Consider the following 14129-nt stretch of genomic DNA (forward strand, 5'->3'; position numbering starts at 1 on the left):
GCTTATTACTGTTGTCTCAGCAGGGCCCAATAACTATTCTTGTTTGTTTAAGTCGGCTACTTCTGCTATGGTCTTTTCCATTAAATGGAGTCTTTTCAAATGACAGCACACTTCAGAAGAAGGGTAGAGGGGTTGTGCAGCAGCTGATACAGGCAGCCACTTCCTCAAGAACGGCAGGGGCTCTTGAATGCCTCTCAGGGCCTGAATAGTCTAAGCTGAGGGGTTCAGGTTTACATCACTCCAGGACAATATCTCTTCATTTCCTTCCAGAAGTGTCAAGCCCATTCAAACCAAGTGCCCCCTTGGAAGTGGATTAGCAATGTAATTTCCAAGAAAAAATCATATTGTATCATATTGTTTGTATATTTGATAATTAGAATAATTTTTTTTTTCTCTAAGGCTCATCAAAGATGCATTTATTTGATCATAAATACAGTAAAATAGTATTATTGTGTAATATAAAATACCTGTTTTCAATTTGAATATATTTTAAAATGTCATTTATTCTTGCGATGTCGAAGCTGAATTTTCAGCATCATTACTCCAGTCTTCGGTGTCACATGATCCTTCAGAAATCATTCTAATATGCTGATTTGAAGCTCAAGAAACATTTCTTTTTACTGTTGAAATGTTGAAAACTGTGAAATGCTTACATACATTTTTTTACATACACAACAGAAAGTTCAAATGAATAGCATTTATTATTATGTTGTAACATTATAAATGTATTTACTATCATTTAGTAATCACATTATAATTTACTGAATAAAAGTATTAATTTGTTCATGCAAAAAAAAAATAAAAATTTTTAATCTTAATGGCCCCAAACTTTTGAACTGCTGTATATGTCAGTATATTTACTTTCATGCATCAGGAAAAAAATAGTGACAGTTCACCCAAAAAGTATAAAATTGCTTAGATAAGTAATTCATCATTTCCTCACCTTCATGTCATTCCAAACCTGTATGACATATGTCTTTTCAAAAAACCCATATTGAAGTTTCATTTTAATGTTTCTTCTGTATTTGAAATAATAACGGTCATACATGTTTGTAAGGACATGGGGGTGAGTATATGATGACATAATTTACTGTCTTTTATAATTTACTGAAATTTTCCTAAAACAATTATAAAAACACCAGTTATACATGAAAAACTGACCCAAACCTGGCCTGAACTTCACCAGTTTGATGGGTTGCAAACTGCTAACTCACCCCAGCAAGGCCAAAGCGCTTCGACAGAGGAATGACAGTATTCATCTAAAGTGGGCTGTGCTCCCTATTTGTAATTCAATGAGACCATCTTGTCTTTTGGTTGCCAAAGACAGAGCTCATGAATATTTGGGCTTACTGCACAACACATGACAGCCGAACCATGAAAGTGAACACATTTTGTGTGGGGGGTAAATCCTAAAAGGCCGTATGTTCGGCCGATAAACATTTGCCCGACACCATCGGAGCCTGATCTGAAGGATGAGGAGCGTTCTGCTACGTATGGGAGGGACTCAAAGTCAGCTGGTACGTACATGTGAGTCCAACAGCAGCCAGAGCTGACGCTGTGATTGCTGTGAAAGCACTTTTTTCTGACACACATCGAATGGCGTTCATCTCATGGCTATTCTTCAGAGCCAACATGCTTGATTTAGTTTTCCATGAAAAGGAGGAAGCTGCCTGCGCAAGCCAGCCAAAGGATCCTGCCAGCCCCTTCTCCACAGAGAGGTCTCCTCAGGCACGGGCCAACATCGAGTTTAATGGACTTATTTGGCTTGTTAACACTCTTGCAGCACTGCCCATATTCACGCAGAGGTGAAGTCGACACATACACATCAATATTCAGTTCTAACCCTCCCTGATCCCTTTGCTTTCCCACTATCCCTAATAAAATACGTATCATACAAGAGCTCGGGAATAGCGCTGGACATCTACATGAAATGTGCCAAAAATTGTTCCACATGAGTGGATGCAAGGGAGTAAACAACCGGGGCTTAAGGGAGATAACGGCACTTAATAACACAGGGGAGGAACACGGCTTTTTCAGCGGGCTTCCTAATCACAATACACAAGGAGATCGCAGAAACACAAGACGGATTGCTCATAAAAACAGGGACACAGCCATAACTATTGTTCGGCGGTGAGCTTATGAAACCCCGCAGGTGGACATGCTGCAGATATTGAAGACACTTATTCATTGCCAAAGCCACAATAATTCTTGTGGTGACTTGTGTGGACGGGCCGGTGTGGGTTCTGCTTTGAAGAGCTATAGCGATACTATTGAGCTCTAAGTACATTAAGAGAAACCCCCGAGAGGCCAGCACAATCAATGCTTGCCCAAGGAGTGTGAAAGTCTGTGTCTGACACCGCAAAGGACCTTGGGACTGCTGGACCTATATTGTTGTTAGTGTCAGACAAAGCTCAGTATTTAGATGTAACGATTGTGTGGGCATGCATGCACACTTGCATATGAGTGTTTCTTCAACTACAGGCACTTGTACAGTACATTCCAGGGGTTGAAACTAGAAACATAACTTTAAATCTCTTGTTCTTTTATATGAAGGTCACATAAAAAACTATCACGGAAAGTTTTTACAAGTGCCTTTTATGTAGATTTTATTGTCCTGCTCGTGTCCCTAACCTAGTTGTAAAGTTTTGATGAAACAGAGGTCTTTATTTTGTCGTACATCCAAGTGAAACAAATTACTAATCAGAAAAAAATGTAGGGCAGAACTTTGTTCTATCCATCGGCTGTTGATTGGATGGAGGCTACTGTAAGAAAGAGGCGTCTTGGACAAAATGACTTGAGAAGTCCTGCATACTTTACTAGAGAGAAGTCTGTTTTTTCACTGGAAGATCAAGTTATAACACATTTAATAAAGATTTGTATTAAAAACACACACACACACATATATATATATATATATACGCATTCACAAATGAATCTTGCACAATAAGATCATCAGCTGCATGCATTTAGAAATTAGATGAAGTTGAATGAATTTTACTTTCACGTCGACTTTAAAACGTGAAATATAATATAAATAAATACATAAATTATTATATATTTACAACTATGAGAGTGAAATAAACATACTTCAAAATATTTGTGTGTGTGTGTGTGTGTACAAATGTCCCCACAAGGATAGTAAAACTTGAAATTTTTGACATTGTGGGAGGGAAAACATGACTAAATTATGTTTATCTGAAAGTGTAACAATACAAACAGGTTTTCTGTAAGGGGTAGGTTTAAGGTTAGGGGATAGAAAATATTGTTTGATGTGAAAACATTGTGTGTGTGTGTGTGTGTGTGAAAAACAGGAAGAAACAGATATTCAGTTTCTCAGCCTTAAAGGAACACTCCACTTTTTTTGAAAATAGGCTCATTTTCCAACTCCCCTAGAGATAAATAGTTGAGTTTTACTGTTTTCAATTCCATTCAGCCGATCTCCGGGTCTGGCGGTAGCACTTTTAGCTTAGCTTAGATCATTGAATCTAATCAGAAGAGTCAAGCATTAAATAGGAAAATTATCAAAACTCTTTGGTCATTTTTCAGTGAGATGCTAATGGTCTAATCCGATTCAATGATTTATGCTATGCTAAGCTAAAAGATCGGAGATCGGCTGAATGGATTCAAAAACAGTAAAACTAAACTGTTTAACTCTAGGGGAGTTGGAAAATGAGCCTATTTTCAAAAAAAGCGGAGAGTTCCTTTAATCATTTGATAAGCCAATAATTATTTTCATGGCTCATAATCAATAAATGGACAAAATTAAAATTATATACTATATATAAATAAAAAAAATAAAAAAATAAAGCACTAAAAATGAGTGAATTTAGGCATCACAACAAAATTTATATTCATACACTTTTGCTAAAGATTACATTTAACAGTATTAAATTATTTAAAGATTAACTTTAAGTGAGCCTTTGATGGCAAAGGTAATCAAAATCTAAAAATGAGGGAAATAAGCCAGCAATGTAAAATAATACAATAATAAATTTAGCATTATTACACACAATTTTCCTTAATATTGTAAAGCTGCTTTGACACAATCTGTATTGTTAAAAACGCTATATAAATAAAGGTGACTTGACTTGACTTAATACCCGAAATTGGCTGATACTAATAACTTAACAAGTCTCTATTATATCAGCTGATAATTTAAATGGAACCCCTATATCACACATCCCTCTACTTTCCAAACGTTTTTATATACTCAGAACACAGTAACAAGCATACTTGCAGTAATGAAGTCTAATACTAACAATGAACAGCATTTATTAATGTCTATCAAACTATGCAAAAAGTGTAAAAAATATTGATTAATGCATTCAAATACTTTGCCTTTATGACAGTCTCCTTTGTGAGCGTCAACAAAGTGACAATACTAGTGGCAGAGCAAATAGGCCACGCACACAAAGACGGATTGCCAGCAACACATTCTCAGAAGCCCTGTTATCACCTAAATCAACACTCATTGAAAAGTGTTTGCACAAACAGATTTTTCAGGCCTGGTTTCTCTTGGCACCCTGTCCCTCTCGTCAATATAGTATAGTCTCTTACTTTATTCCACACTCTCCCTTTCACAGTAACCAATATGAAATCCATCCTAGCCCTGGCACTTCATCTCAAGCTAATGTGAGCCACTCAGTATCTCTGGCAGGTCTGTATGAATATGTGTGCGTATTTATGTACTGTATACAGCAGGCATGTGTCCAAAAGAGAGTGTTTTGGGTCAGCAGAGGGCCTGACGACAGCCATAAAACTATATCACGCTCCTTAGTGAATGTCTTTCAAATAACAGCACATATAAAATATACAATCACTCCTCCTCGTTGAAAACCCTATTATGGGTCACCAGTCTTTGATCAGTGATGTGTAAGCTTTGAGACTAATAAACCCAAAACTAAGACTAGTTAACCCAAAAACACATTTTCGTAAAATCTGGCGCAGCTCCGTATGAATGTAACCTCACTTCCTCCAGCTCGGCCCACAGGAGTCGGGCCAGCCGTGTTATCTCTGGTCGCTGAGCCTCTGAGATGGGGAGGAGACATGGGGAGCTATTTTTGCAAGCTTAACCAATGCTGTTAGAGGATCCATCAAGAGTAATTTGCCTCACAAAGGTCATCGCAGCCAGGGGCAGAGACAGCATCACAGGCAGGAGCCTGGAACAGCAGTGACTCACTATGGTCCACATTCTCCTGCCGGCTTCACAGGACGCCATGTACCCACCACATCAAATCAACACACTGTCACGGAGGGATAAACTACCATCAATATTGTATTGATTTTGCATGGCATTAGATATTAATACATCGGTTTGCTAAACGTTGCATGGTTTCAGAAGCCCAGCCTGTACAAAATTGTGCTCTTTTGCAGTTTGTCACAGTGCATGGTGGGTATACGCTGTACTTTTAGCAATGCCTTACACTCCAAAAACAGTGAGGAATGTGGGACTAAAACGGTCCCTGAGTTTCCCAATGTATACACATACTAGACAATACTCTGGAATAGACAATGCGTCACTAACTATGCATATGAACCTTTTCACAAACAAATCATGATTCATCACTAACTTTCATACTGAAATTTATTCTAAATTTACCAAAAAATAAAATAAAATGTAGGAGCAACTGAAACTACATGCATGCCGAAATCTAATTAATTTTGGACTTTGGAATAATTAAGATTTTATGTTTTTGAAAGAAGCCTCTTATGCTCGCAAATGCTGAATTTATTGGATCAAAAATATTGTAAAAACCATAATATTGTGAAATATTATTCCAATTTAAAAGAACTGGTTTCCTTTTTAATTTTTGTGAAATGTGATTTATTTCTAAAGCTGAATTTTCAGCAGTCCTTACCCCAGTCTTCAGTGTCACATGATCATTCAGAAATTATTCTAATATGCTGAAATGATGCACAATTATTAATACATTTTCTTATTATTATTAATGTTGGCATTTTATTTATTAATTTTTTGCTGTACATTTTACTGTTTTTGTGGAAACCATGATACTTTTTCTTGTTTCTTTGATGAATAAAAAGTACAAAAGAAAAGCATTTATTTACTTGAAATAGACATAATATGATTTTTTAAAATGTTTTACTGTCACTTTTATCAACATCACTTGCTGAATAAAAGTAATCTTTTTTAATGAATAATCCACATAAATACTAATGAATGAGACCCAACGCTCTCTGGAATATACGAGTCTAATTGGTCATTCGGGAGTCAGATATTTCTTAGTATTTGCCATCGTCCATGACAACACTGTATGTACTTTAATTATCATTGTCTTAATTACAGGCTGATTGTTTTGAATAGCACAAGTTATAAATTTCAACTAATCAATATTTAATATCCACATATTGATTTATTTGGTGGGTAGTTGTGTTATAAGTTGGATAATGTAAAGTCAGTTGGCCATTATCACAAAAAATAAACCACAGCTCGGGGCAGAGTACATCATCACATATATACTTCACCAGAAAGAATAGGCTGCTTACTCGTCGTCATTTACAATCAGGAAGTCTCTTCACATTCCCCCATAAGTCTTTACACAAAGACGTGTAGGAGCTCATGTCAGCGGCACTAAAGGAAAATGGTGACAGCATATCTGACTGTTATACTGACTGGGCTTTAACACAAAGAAACATTCATTATTAATTTCTTCTGCTCATTCAAATTGCCACCAAAAAAAAAAAAAAAAATTCTGCTAGCGTATAGATAAAAAGTGTATTTCAACAATGTACTGCAAAGTGCTGACAAGTTTCTTCCATTACCACTGCCATAATAAATGAAGTCCACTGTAGCCGTGTGTATTAGCCCAACCTTTTGTTCCCAGTCTAACAGCCCTCACTCGCACCTTTAGTGCACATTAAAAAGGCAAAAACACAGGGCCGCGTTCCTGCGAAGTGTCCCGAGTGGCAGTGTACGTGCTTATGAGGTTCTATGTTCACATTGTTGCCCACTGTCCATTTCTCAATATGTGCACTCATGCGTGTGCATCTCTCCATGCATGTTTGACACATGTTTGAGGAGCCATGTGTTGGCCGGCCAGCATTTCGTGTTTCTGTTTCTCCAAAGCTTACGTGAACAAGGGGAGGAGGATGAGGATGGGGGAAGGTATGGAGATAGAGCAGTGGGCCTATCTCGCAGGCGGGAGCGGCTGGTTTCCAAGGAGATGTGTGTGCGTGATGAGAGTGTATGAGACAGGCTTTGCTTGGGTGCACACTTGGAAGGAAGAGTCCCTCTTCATCACTCCCTGCTTTGCTTCTCTCTCCCCCTCCTTACCTCAGTTCCCAGGTCATCATTTATCCTGAGCACGGCCAAACCGTTCCCCTGAGATCCACCTGCACTTGAGGACGTACTGCATTAATCTTACACCTCCATTCAGCATATGAACCCATGTTAAATTCCAGCGGAGCGTTCCCTTATTATTACGTACATAACTGCTGATACGTCTCCCTATGATGACATGCGCTGCAACACGCCATAAATTTAACCCTCGTGTTCTGTTTGGGAGGCCTCGAGGCCAATTTAATAGCGTGAAAATTATACTTCATATTAAAGGATCGGGCTGATACTTCTTGACTTTTCCTAATCTTCTGAGAATTGATTATGAACACAATTTTAACTTGCGCTTCCAAAATTCTCCTCTGAAAAATGTTACATCATTTCTGTTTGGGTCTCACAGACCCAAGATATAAAACAAGATTAAATGTAATGGATTTTCACATGCTCAATTCTCTGACACTGTACAAATAAACTCCTGCCAGTTGTTTATTTGATTTATTTTGATATGTATTTCTTTATTAGAATTACTGGAATTAATAAAAGTAGCATGTCTAAAAGTGCATGTCTACTTAATGATAAAACAGATGGTTAAAGCTTCAGAATTATCTGCTGACTGGGTTTTTGATTAGATAAGAGGAGCATATTAAAATAATTCTGAAAGGTTTGTTTTGAAATTACTATTATTATTTTTAGACATAAACAACCAGTAAGATTTTTGAAGTTACACGTCTCTTATGCTTACTGCATTCATTTAATGAAAAATACAGAAAAACAGTAATGTTCAGAAAACAACTCTTTTCTATTTTAATGTATTTTAAAAATTTTTTATTTATTCCTGTAATGGCAAAGCTGAATTTTCAGCAGTCTTCAGTGTCACATGATCCTTCAGAAATCATTCTAATATGCTGGTTATTCTAATATGCTAATATGCTCAAGAAACATTTTTTCATAATTTCTTATTATCATTTTAAAAATGGTTGTTTTGTTTAATATTTTTTTGAAAACCATGATATTTTATATTTTTAGGCATCTTAGATTAATAAAAAGTTCAAAAGAACAACATTTTTTTGTTTGTAACATCAAAAGTAAAAACAACTCTTACTGACCTTTAAACTTTTGAACAGTAGTGTAAATCACGGGGGTCTTTGTAACCCCATACATAAAAAAACAAACAAAAAAAAAGACAATAAAGGATAATCTGGAAAAGAACAGGGCTTATAAAGTTATGCCTTTTGGTAACTGTGTGTTTCAATGAAAAATTGGAGCAGTGAATCACATTCTTGTGCTGATTCATATCATTCATATGAATTCTAATGGTCTGACATGATGTTTGCTTTAAACATATGACTGTACCATCAGCCTTTGGCATTTAAACTGTAATTATGTGGTAAGAATCGTGTTCTTAAGCGGCCCATCAAATCCAAGTCACACTTTATTTCACAGCTTTTCCAGCTTCTCGATCAGTGCTGCTGTTTAGACCTCCTGCAGAGACACAGCTATTTACATATTGGCACACAGAGCTGTACTTGATGAACTCCCCCAGAGTGTTTAACACACCTGGCTGCTGGACATGTAAGGAGGCTGAAGACAAAGATGGTGTGACTTGACAAACTACCGAAAACACGAACACAAATTTACACTCCCTCCCTAACACTACTGTTGCACTCATGGCTATTCAATAATAAGCACCGGTACACCTGTTCAGTTTACTTTCTCAGTGCAAACAGCTCTCTTCTGATGCTTTACTCGTAAATTTATAAGCATCTAAACCAGGGATCCTCAAATCTGGCCCACGAGATCCACTTTCCTGCTGAGTTTAGCTGTAACCCTAGTCAAACACACCTGAACATGCTAATCAATGTCTTCAGGATCATTAGAAAATCACAGACAGGTGAGTTTGATCAGGGTTGGAGCTAAACTCTGCAGTGGATTGGCCCTCCAGGGTAAGATTTGAGGAACCCTGATCTAAACGATCAAAAGTAATAGTTCACGCAAAAATGAAAGTGTTACTCAAACACGTCATTCCAAACATGTATCTTTCTGGAACATAAAAAAGAACATATTTTGAGAAATGTCTGTAAATTTGTTTTTTTGTCAAAGTCAATGAAAGTCCATAAAAGGTCTAAAAAAAAAAGCTGCAGAGAAACTTTCAATTTATGGACAAAAACAAAATGGATCTTCATGATATCTTTTTGTGTGTGTGTGTGTGTGTGTGTGTGTTCAGCTAAAAAATTACTTGAGGGTGAGTAAATGATGACAGAATTTTCAACTATCATTTCAAACACAAAACCAGTAATCACAAAGAGGCCAAATCTCTCAAGAACAATAAGTCAACGTGTATAAAGGAAAATATTTTTAAAGTCAATCTGAATTGGTTTCCACAATCCTTTTTATCTTCATAATTCAACACATTTCTGATCAAGAAAGACTATTTAATGAGGGCAGAAACTTGATTTTATCAATCGAGAATTAATTGGATTGTGATAAGGAGGCATTTCATACCAGAATGGAGGCAGACCGAATGAGAGTTTGCTAAAATGTGTCTACATACCTTTTTGGCTATTGGTTAACATTATCAACTAGGTTGCATGGCCTAGGTGATGTCATCACAACAGGAAAGTTGTTTCCATTAAGAGTAAGTAATGATATTTAAACTCAAGATTACTTAGGCCAACATTTTTTTCGCTGCAATAAGACCAGAAATGTGAAAGTAAAAAGGGTCAATGTTGATTTTAAATAACATCAACAGGCAAAGCAAAGCCGTCACGCATGAAGTGATAGGCCGTAGAGCAGCACACTCTTGAAGGTTATATTCAGAGAGTAGTCATGTAGTCTTGTCCAGCAGAAAGCCTCATTATTACCTTCCTCAAAGATTTATGTACAGACAAGCCTAGACCATGACTCAGAGTGATAGGTTTCTACTAAGACGGATCAATCCCTCATTGATATTAAGCAAATAAATCATGAGAATCTTTTTGAGATTTAAAGTGGATCAAATATGGCTGTGGGTATCTGTGCACTGGGTGACAGTGACATACACTTCAATTAAATTAATACTGAAAAGTCAATCACTGGATTTGTGTAATCTGCCATGGCCACATCTATTGGATTGCGCCCATCCCTTTCAATTAAAGATGAGGATCTTCCCATCACACTGCAGTCATGTCACCTCTCTGGCATTCCCTGGGGCAGGAGATTAATCAAAGTTTGAAAAGACATTATGAAGTACATTATTTCGCTCCCAGTCAAGTAATGTCAGGGCTGCCAAAACCTAAACTGCATGGATTTAAAATGAATCCATCCAGAGGACAAAGGCAAGGAAAGAGAGAGAAGATAAGGAGGAAAACGAGGAAAACAGAGGAAGAGGATAAGCAAAAGGAACAAGCCATCATCATGTTTCGGGGGTATATGATGTACATTTGAATAACAGGGTATGTTTTAAACTCCATAGGCTGTTTTGTTGCGCTCACTGTACTGGTGTAAGGCTGGAGGCTTCTTGTTTGAATTGACTTTGATTTCCCCTCAAAAAGGTTTTTCAAGCTGCTCTGTGTGTGCGGTGAGACAACAGTCTGTTCAGAGCATCTTGATTGACATAACGGACTAGCTGATTACAGCTCCATGAGTGAATACAATTCACCCCAAAAATATATTTTTCTTCATTTTAAGGCTTCTAGAATCTTTCCTTTATGTAAGGGACAGATTTATTTATGTTATCTTTATTGGTAACGTTATTGCAATGACAACAGCAGCATTAGCCAAGTATTCTGTTCCGTGTCAACAGCTTGCAATACTGAGACATTTATACTTCACAGAATAGAGTGCTTTTATTGAACTGCAATATAAGGTAATCAATATGATTGCCTATCTTATTTTGAATTGACAAGTGAGTAATTAGACAATTTAGCCCTGATCTATTGGTTATATGACAGCTGCAATCATCGTGCTGCCTATGTAAAAGCCTCGATTTGTGAAAAAATCATTTAAACAGTTAGGACTGAACTAAATACTGTAGCATAAAAATAAATTCTGGTGACAGACTTAGGTTAGTAGTGCTTCCAATGTGTCACATTAAATAATCCTCAGTTTAATCATCAGTTATATAGGATAGAATGAACACAAGTGTATGGTCTACACACTCTTAAAAATAAAGGTTCTTTGTTGTCATCAATGGTTCCAAAAAGAACCTTTACCAACCTTTTCATTCCACAAAAGGTTCTTCACAGTAGGAAAAAATGTACTTTATATTACTAAAATGTTCTTCACACAAAGCAAAAACATGGTTCTTTTAAGAACTTGTCAACAAGGTTCTTCTTTGGGGAACCAAAACCGGTTCTTCTATGGCATCGCTGTGAAAACCCCCTTTTGGAACCTTTATTTTAAAGAGTGTACCAGAAAAGCAAGTCTACTCGAATCTAGATAGATAGATAGATGGGAAAGCACATAAGTTGGACCACTTGGACTTTCAGAAGCACACAAAATCTCTTACTTACCTTCTAGACAGCAGGTTCTCCACAGTCCGGAGTGGGTCATGACTTCCTCATTCTTCCTGCTCGTCTCGTTCTCGTTATTACTTTTGACCCGGCACACTCCTCTTGAGTACAGCCAGTAGTCCGTTCCCACAGCGATAGTCATCAGGCTGAACGCGGCGAACGCGCCCACTGTGGTGATGAGCATTTGGACTCCTCTGTCACACATCAACATTTTGCCTCATTTCAGGATGGGGGGTCAAAACAGGTTCTTAGCGTGTCTCGTAAAACCTCCTAGCCTGCCTGGTGTGCGGACTCCATGCTCCAATCGACTTCAGAAGCCCATACCATTATTATGTGCTGATTTCTGTGGTGTCGAGACTGTTGCAGTCGCTGTTGCTGCTTCTCAAGTTCAGTAAGAAACCTCACAGTGTTTCCATCGCTTAAGCGGAGAGCTATTTGTTTGTCATTCTGGGTTGATGAAAAAAACTGTTATCGAGGAACAGTCTCTCATCAGCACCACAGCATTTTGCAATTGAGACACCAGGCTAAACGAATGACACGATGTTTCGCCTGTGAATTCACAAGAACATCTTTGTTTCCCCAAAACGGCAATAAATCAGTGTTTTTGCGCGGAGAGTAAGTATCAAAAATACTGTCCTTTGTTAATCCAGCGTAAAATACCTTCGTTCAACGGATGCATCCGGTATTTTTCTCTAAAACACAAGAGAGGAGTAAAATATCCCACTTCATGATCAGCTTGTGTCTGTCCAAAATTCCCCTTCAGATCTGGCGAATCTAAAGAAAATTTCATTTGATTATATGTGGAGCAGCATGTTATGAAGGCACCTATCAAGAAGTGATCGTTTAAATGAACGTAATCCCAGCACTTGTAATTGCTGTCAACGGTGATGCTGGTCTCCGCAAATGTGTCTTACAGCAATGACAGCTCCCACGTTCCTCGCGAATCCGCTCGTTTGAAACACCGCCCACAGAGGGAGCGGAGCGGAGCGCGCTGGCTGCTCTCCGCGCTGCTGAATGGACGAAGCCTCTCGTCTAATCTCTGAGTTTCTCCCCGCACAGCGCCGCTGGCTCAACCAATGTGCTACTTAAGGCCTTCATATGCAAAGATATGGGCAAGAAGCGATGCATGAAGAATCGGACCCTGGAGAACAGGAACGTCCTTAAAGAGCCACAGACATTTTCGATGATTTCCTCCATGGAGACCTTCACATGGGCAATTCCGGAGAGTTTTATAGATCATTAAATTCATAGCCTAGGGATATGTTGATGACAGTACAATCGAAAGTTGCACGATTTGCATTGAACTGTTTTTTTTTTTTTTAATCGGGTCTGGAACCACTAAAAAAATGTTATTTTTCAGATTCTGTTATTCTAAAGAAAATCCTGAATCTACAGCGCAAAATGTAGCCTGGCTGCAGCAACTAGCGAATTAATCTTTTCTCTGTTCTTTTTAGTGAATAAGTAAACATATTGACCAACATGGTACAATTCTCAGAGAAATTACTCTTATTTTCCGATTCTTTTTAGTGAATCGAATAGAAAACGCTGAATTTAATCGGTGACTGACTCACATACAGTCATGGCCAAAAATATTGGCACCCTTGGTAAATATGATCAAAGAAGGCTGTGAAAATTAATCTGCATTGTTAATCCTTTTGATCTTTTATTAAAAAAATTCACAAAAATCTAACCTTTTATTGGATAATAAGAATTTAAAATGGGGGGAAATATCATTATGAAATAAATGTTTTTCTCTAATACACGTTGGCCACAATTAACAGGACCCTTTTATTCAATACTTTTTGAAACCTCCATTTGTCAGTTTAACAGCTCTAAATTTTCTTCTATAATGCCTGATGAGGTTATAGAACGAGAGATCAGAGACCATTCCTTCATCCAGAATCACTCCAGACCCTTTAGATTCCCAGCTCCATGTTGGTGCTTCTTCTCTTCAGTTCACTCATTTTCTACAGGGTTCAGGTCAGAGGACTGGAATGGCCAGCAGAAGCTTGGTTTTGTGCTCAGTGACCTATTTTTGTGTTGTTTTTGAGGTTTTTGTTTGGATTATTGTACGGCTGGAACATCCAAACATGGCCCATTATAAGATTTGTAACAGAGTCAGTCACTTATTGATTTTTTATCTGTTGTTATTTGATAGAATCAGTGATGCCGTGTGTCTGAACAAGATGTCCAGGACCTCCAGCAGAAATATAGGCCCACAACATCAAAAATACAGCAGTATATTTCATTTTACACATGGGGTACTTTTTATCCCTCACCAAACCCATCTTGAGTGTTTGCTGCTAAAAAGCTCATTTTTTAGTTTGATCTGACCACAGAAGCCA

At 37.6% G+C, this 14129-nt stretch overlaps 1 protein-coding gene across 1 annotated transcript in view; it reads right to left on the bottom strand.

Moving 5' to 3' along the window:
- The window catches only part of cacng3b (calcium channel, voltage-dependent, gamma subunit 3b), a 31984-nt gene extending 19200 nt beyond the window's left edge, over positions 1-12784 (bottom strand). The window contains exon 1 of the mRNA XM_058771863.1: positions 11785-12784. Within this exon, the coding sequence (XP_058627846.1) occupies positions 11785-11995 (211 nt within the window). The 5' untranslated portion in view covers positions 11996-12784. The remainder of the gene's footprint in view (positions 1-11784) is intronic.
- Positions 12785-14129: the final 1345 nt, after the last annotated feature.

Source organism: Onychostoma macrolepis, chromosome 03 (genome assembly GCF_012432095.1).
Source record: "Onychostoma macrolepis isolate SWU-2019 chromosome 03, ASM1243209v1, whole genome shotgun sequence".
Classification (NCBI taxonomy): Eukaryota; Metazoa; Chordata; class Actinopteri; order Cypriniformes; family Cyprinidae; genus Onychostoma; species Onychostoma macrolepis.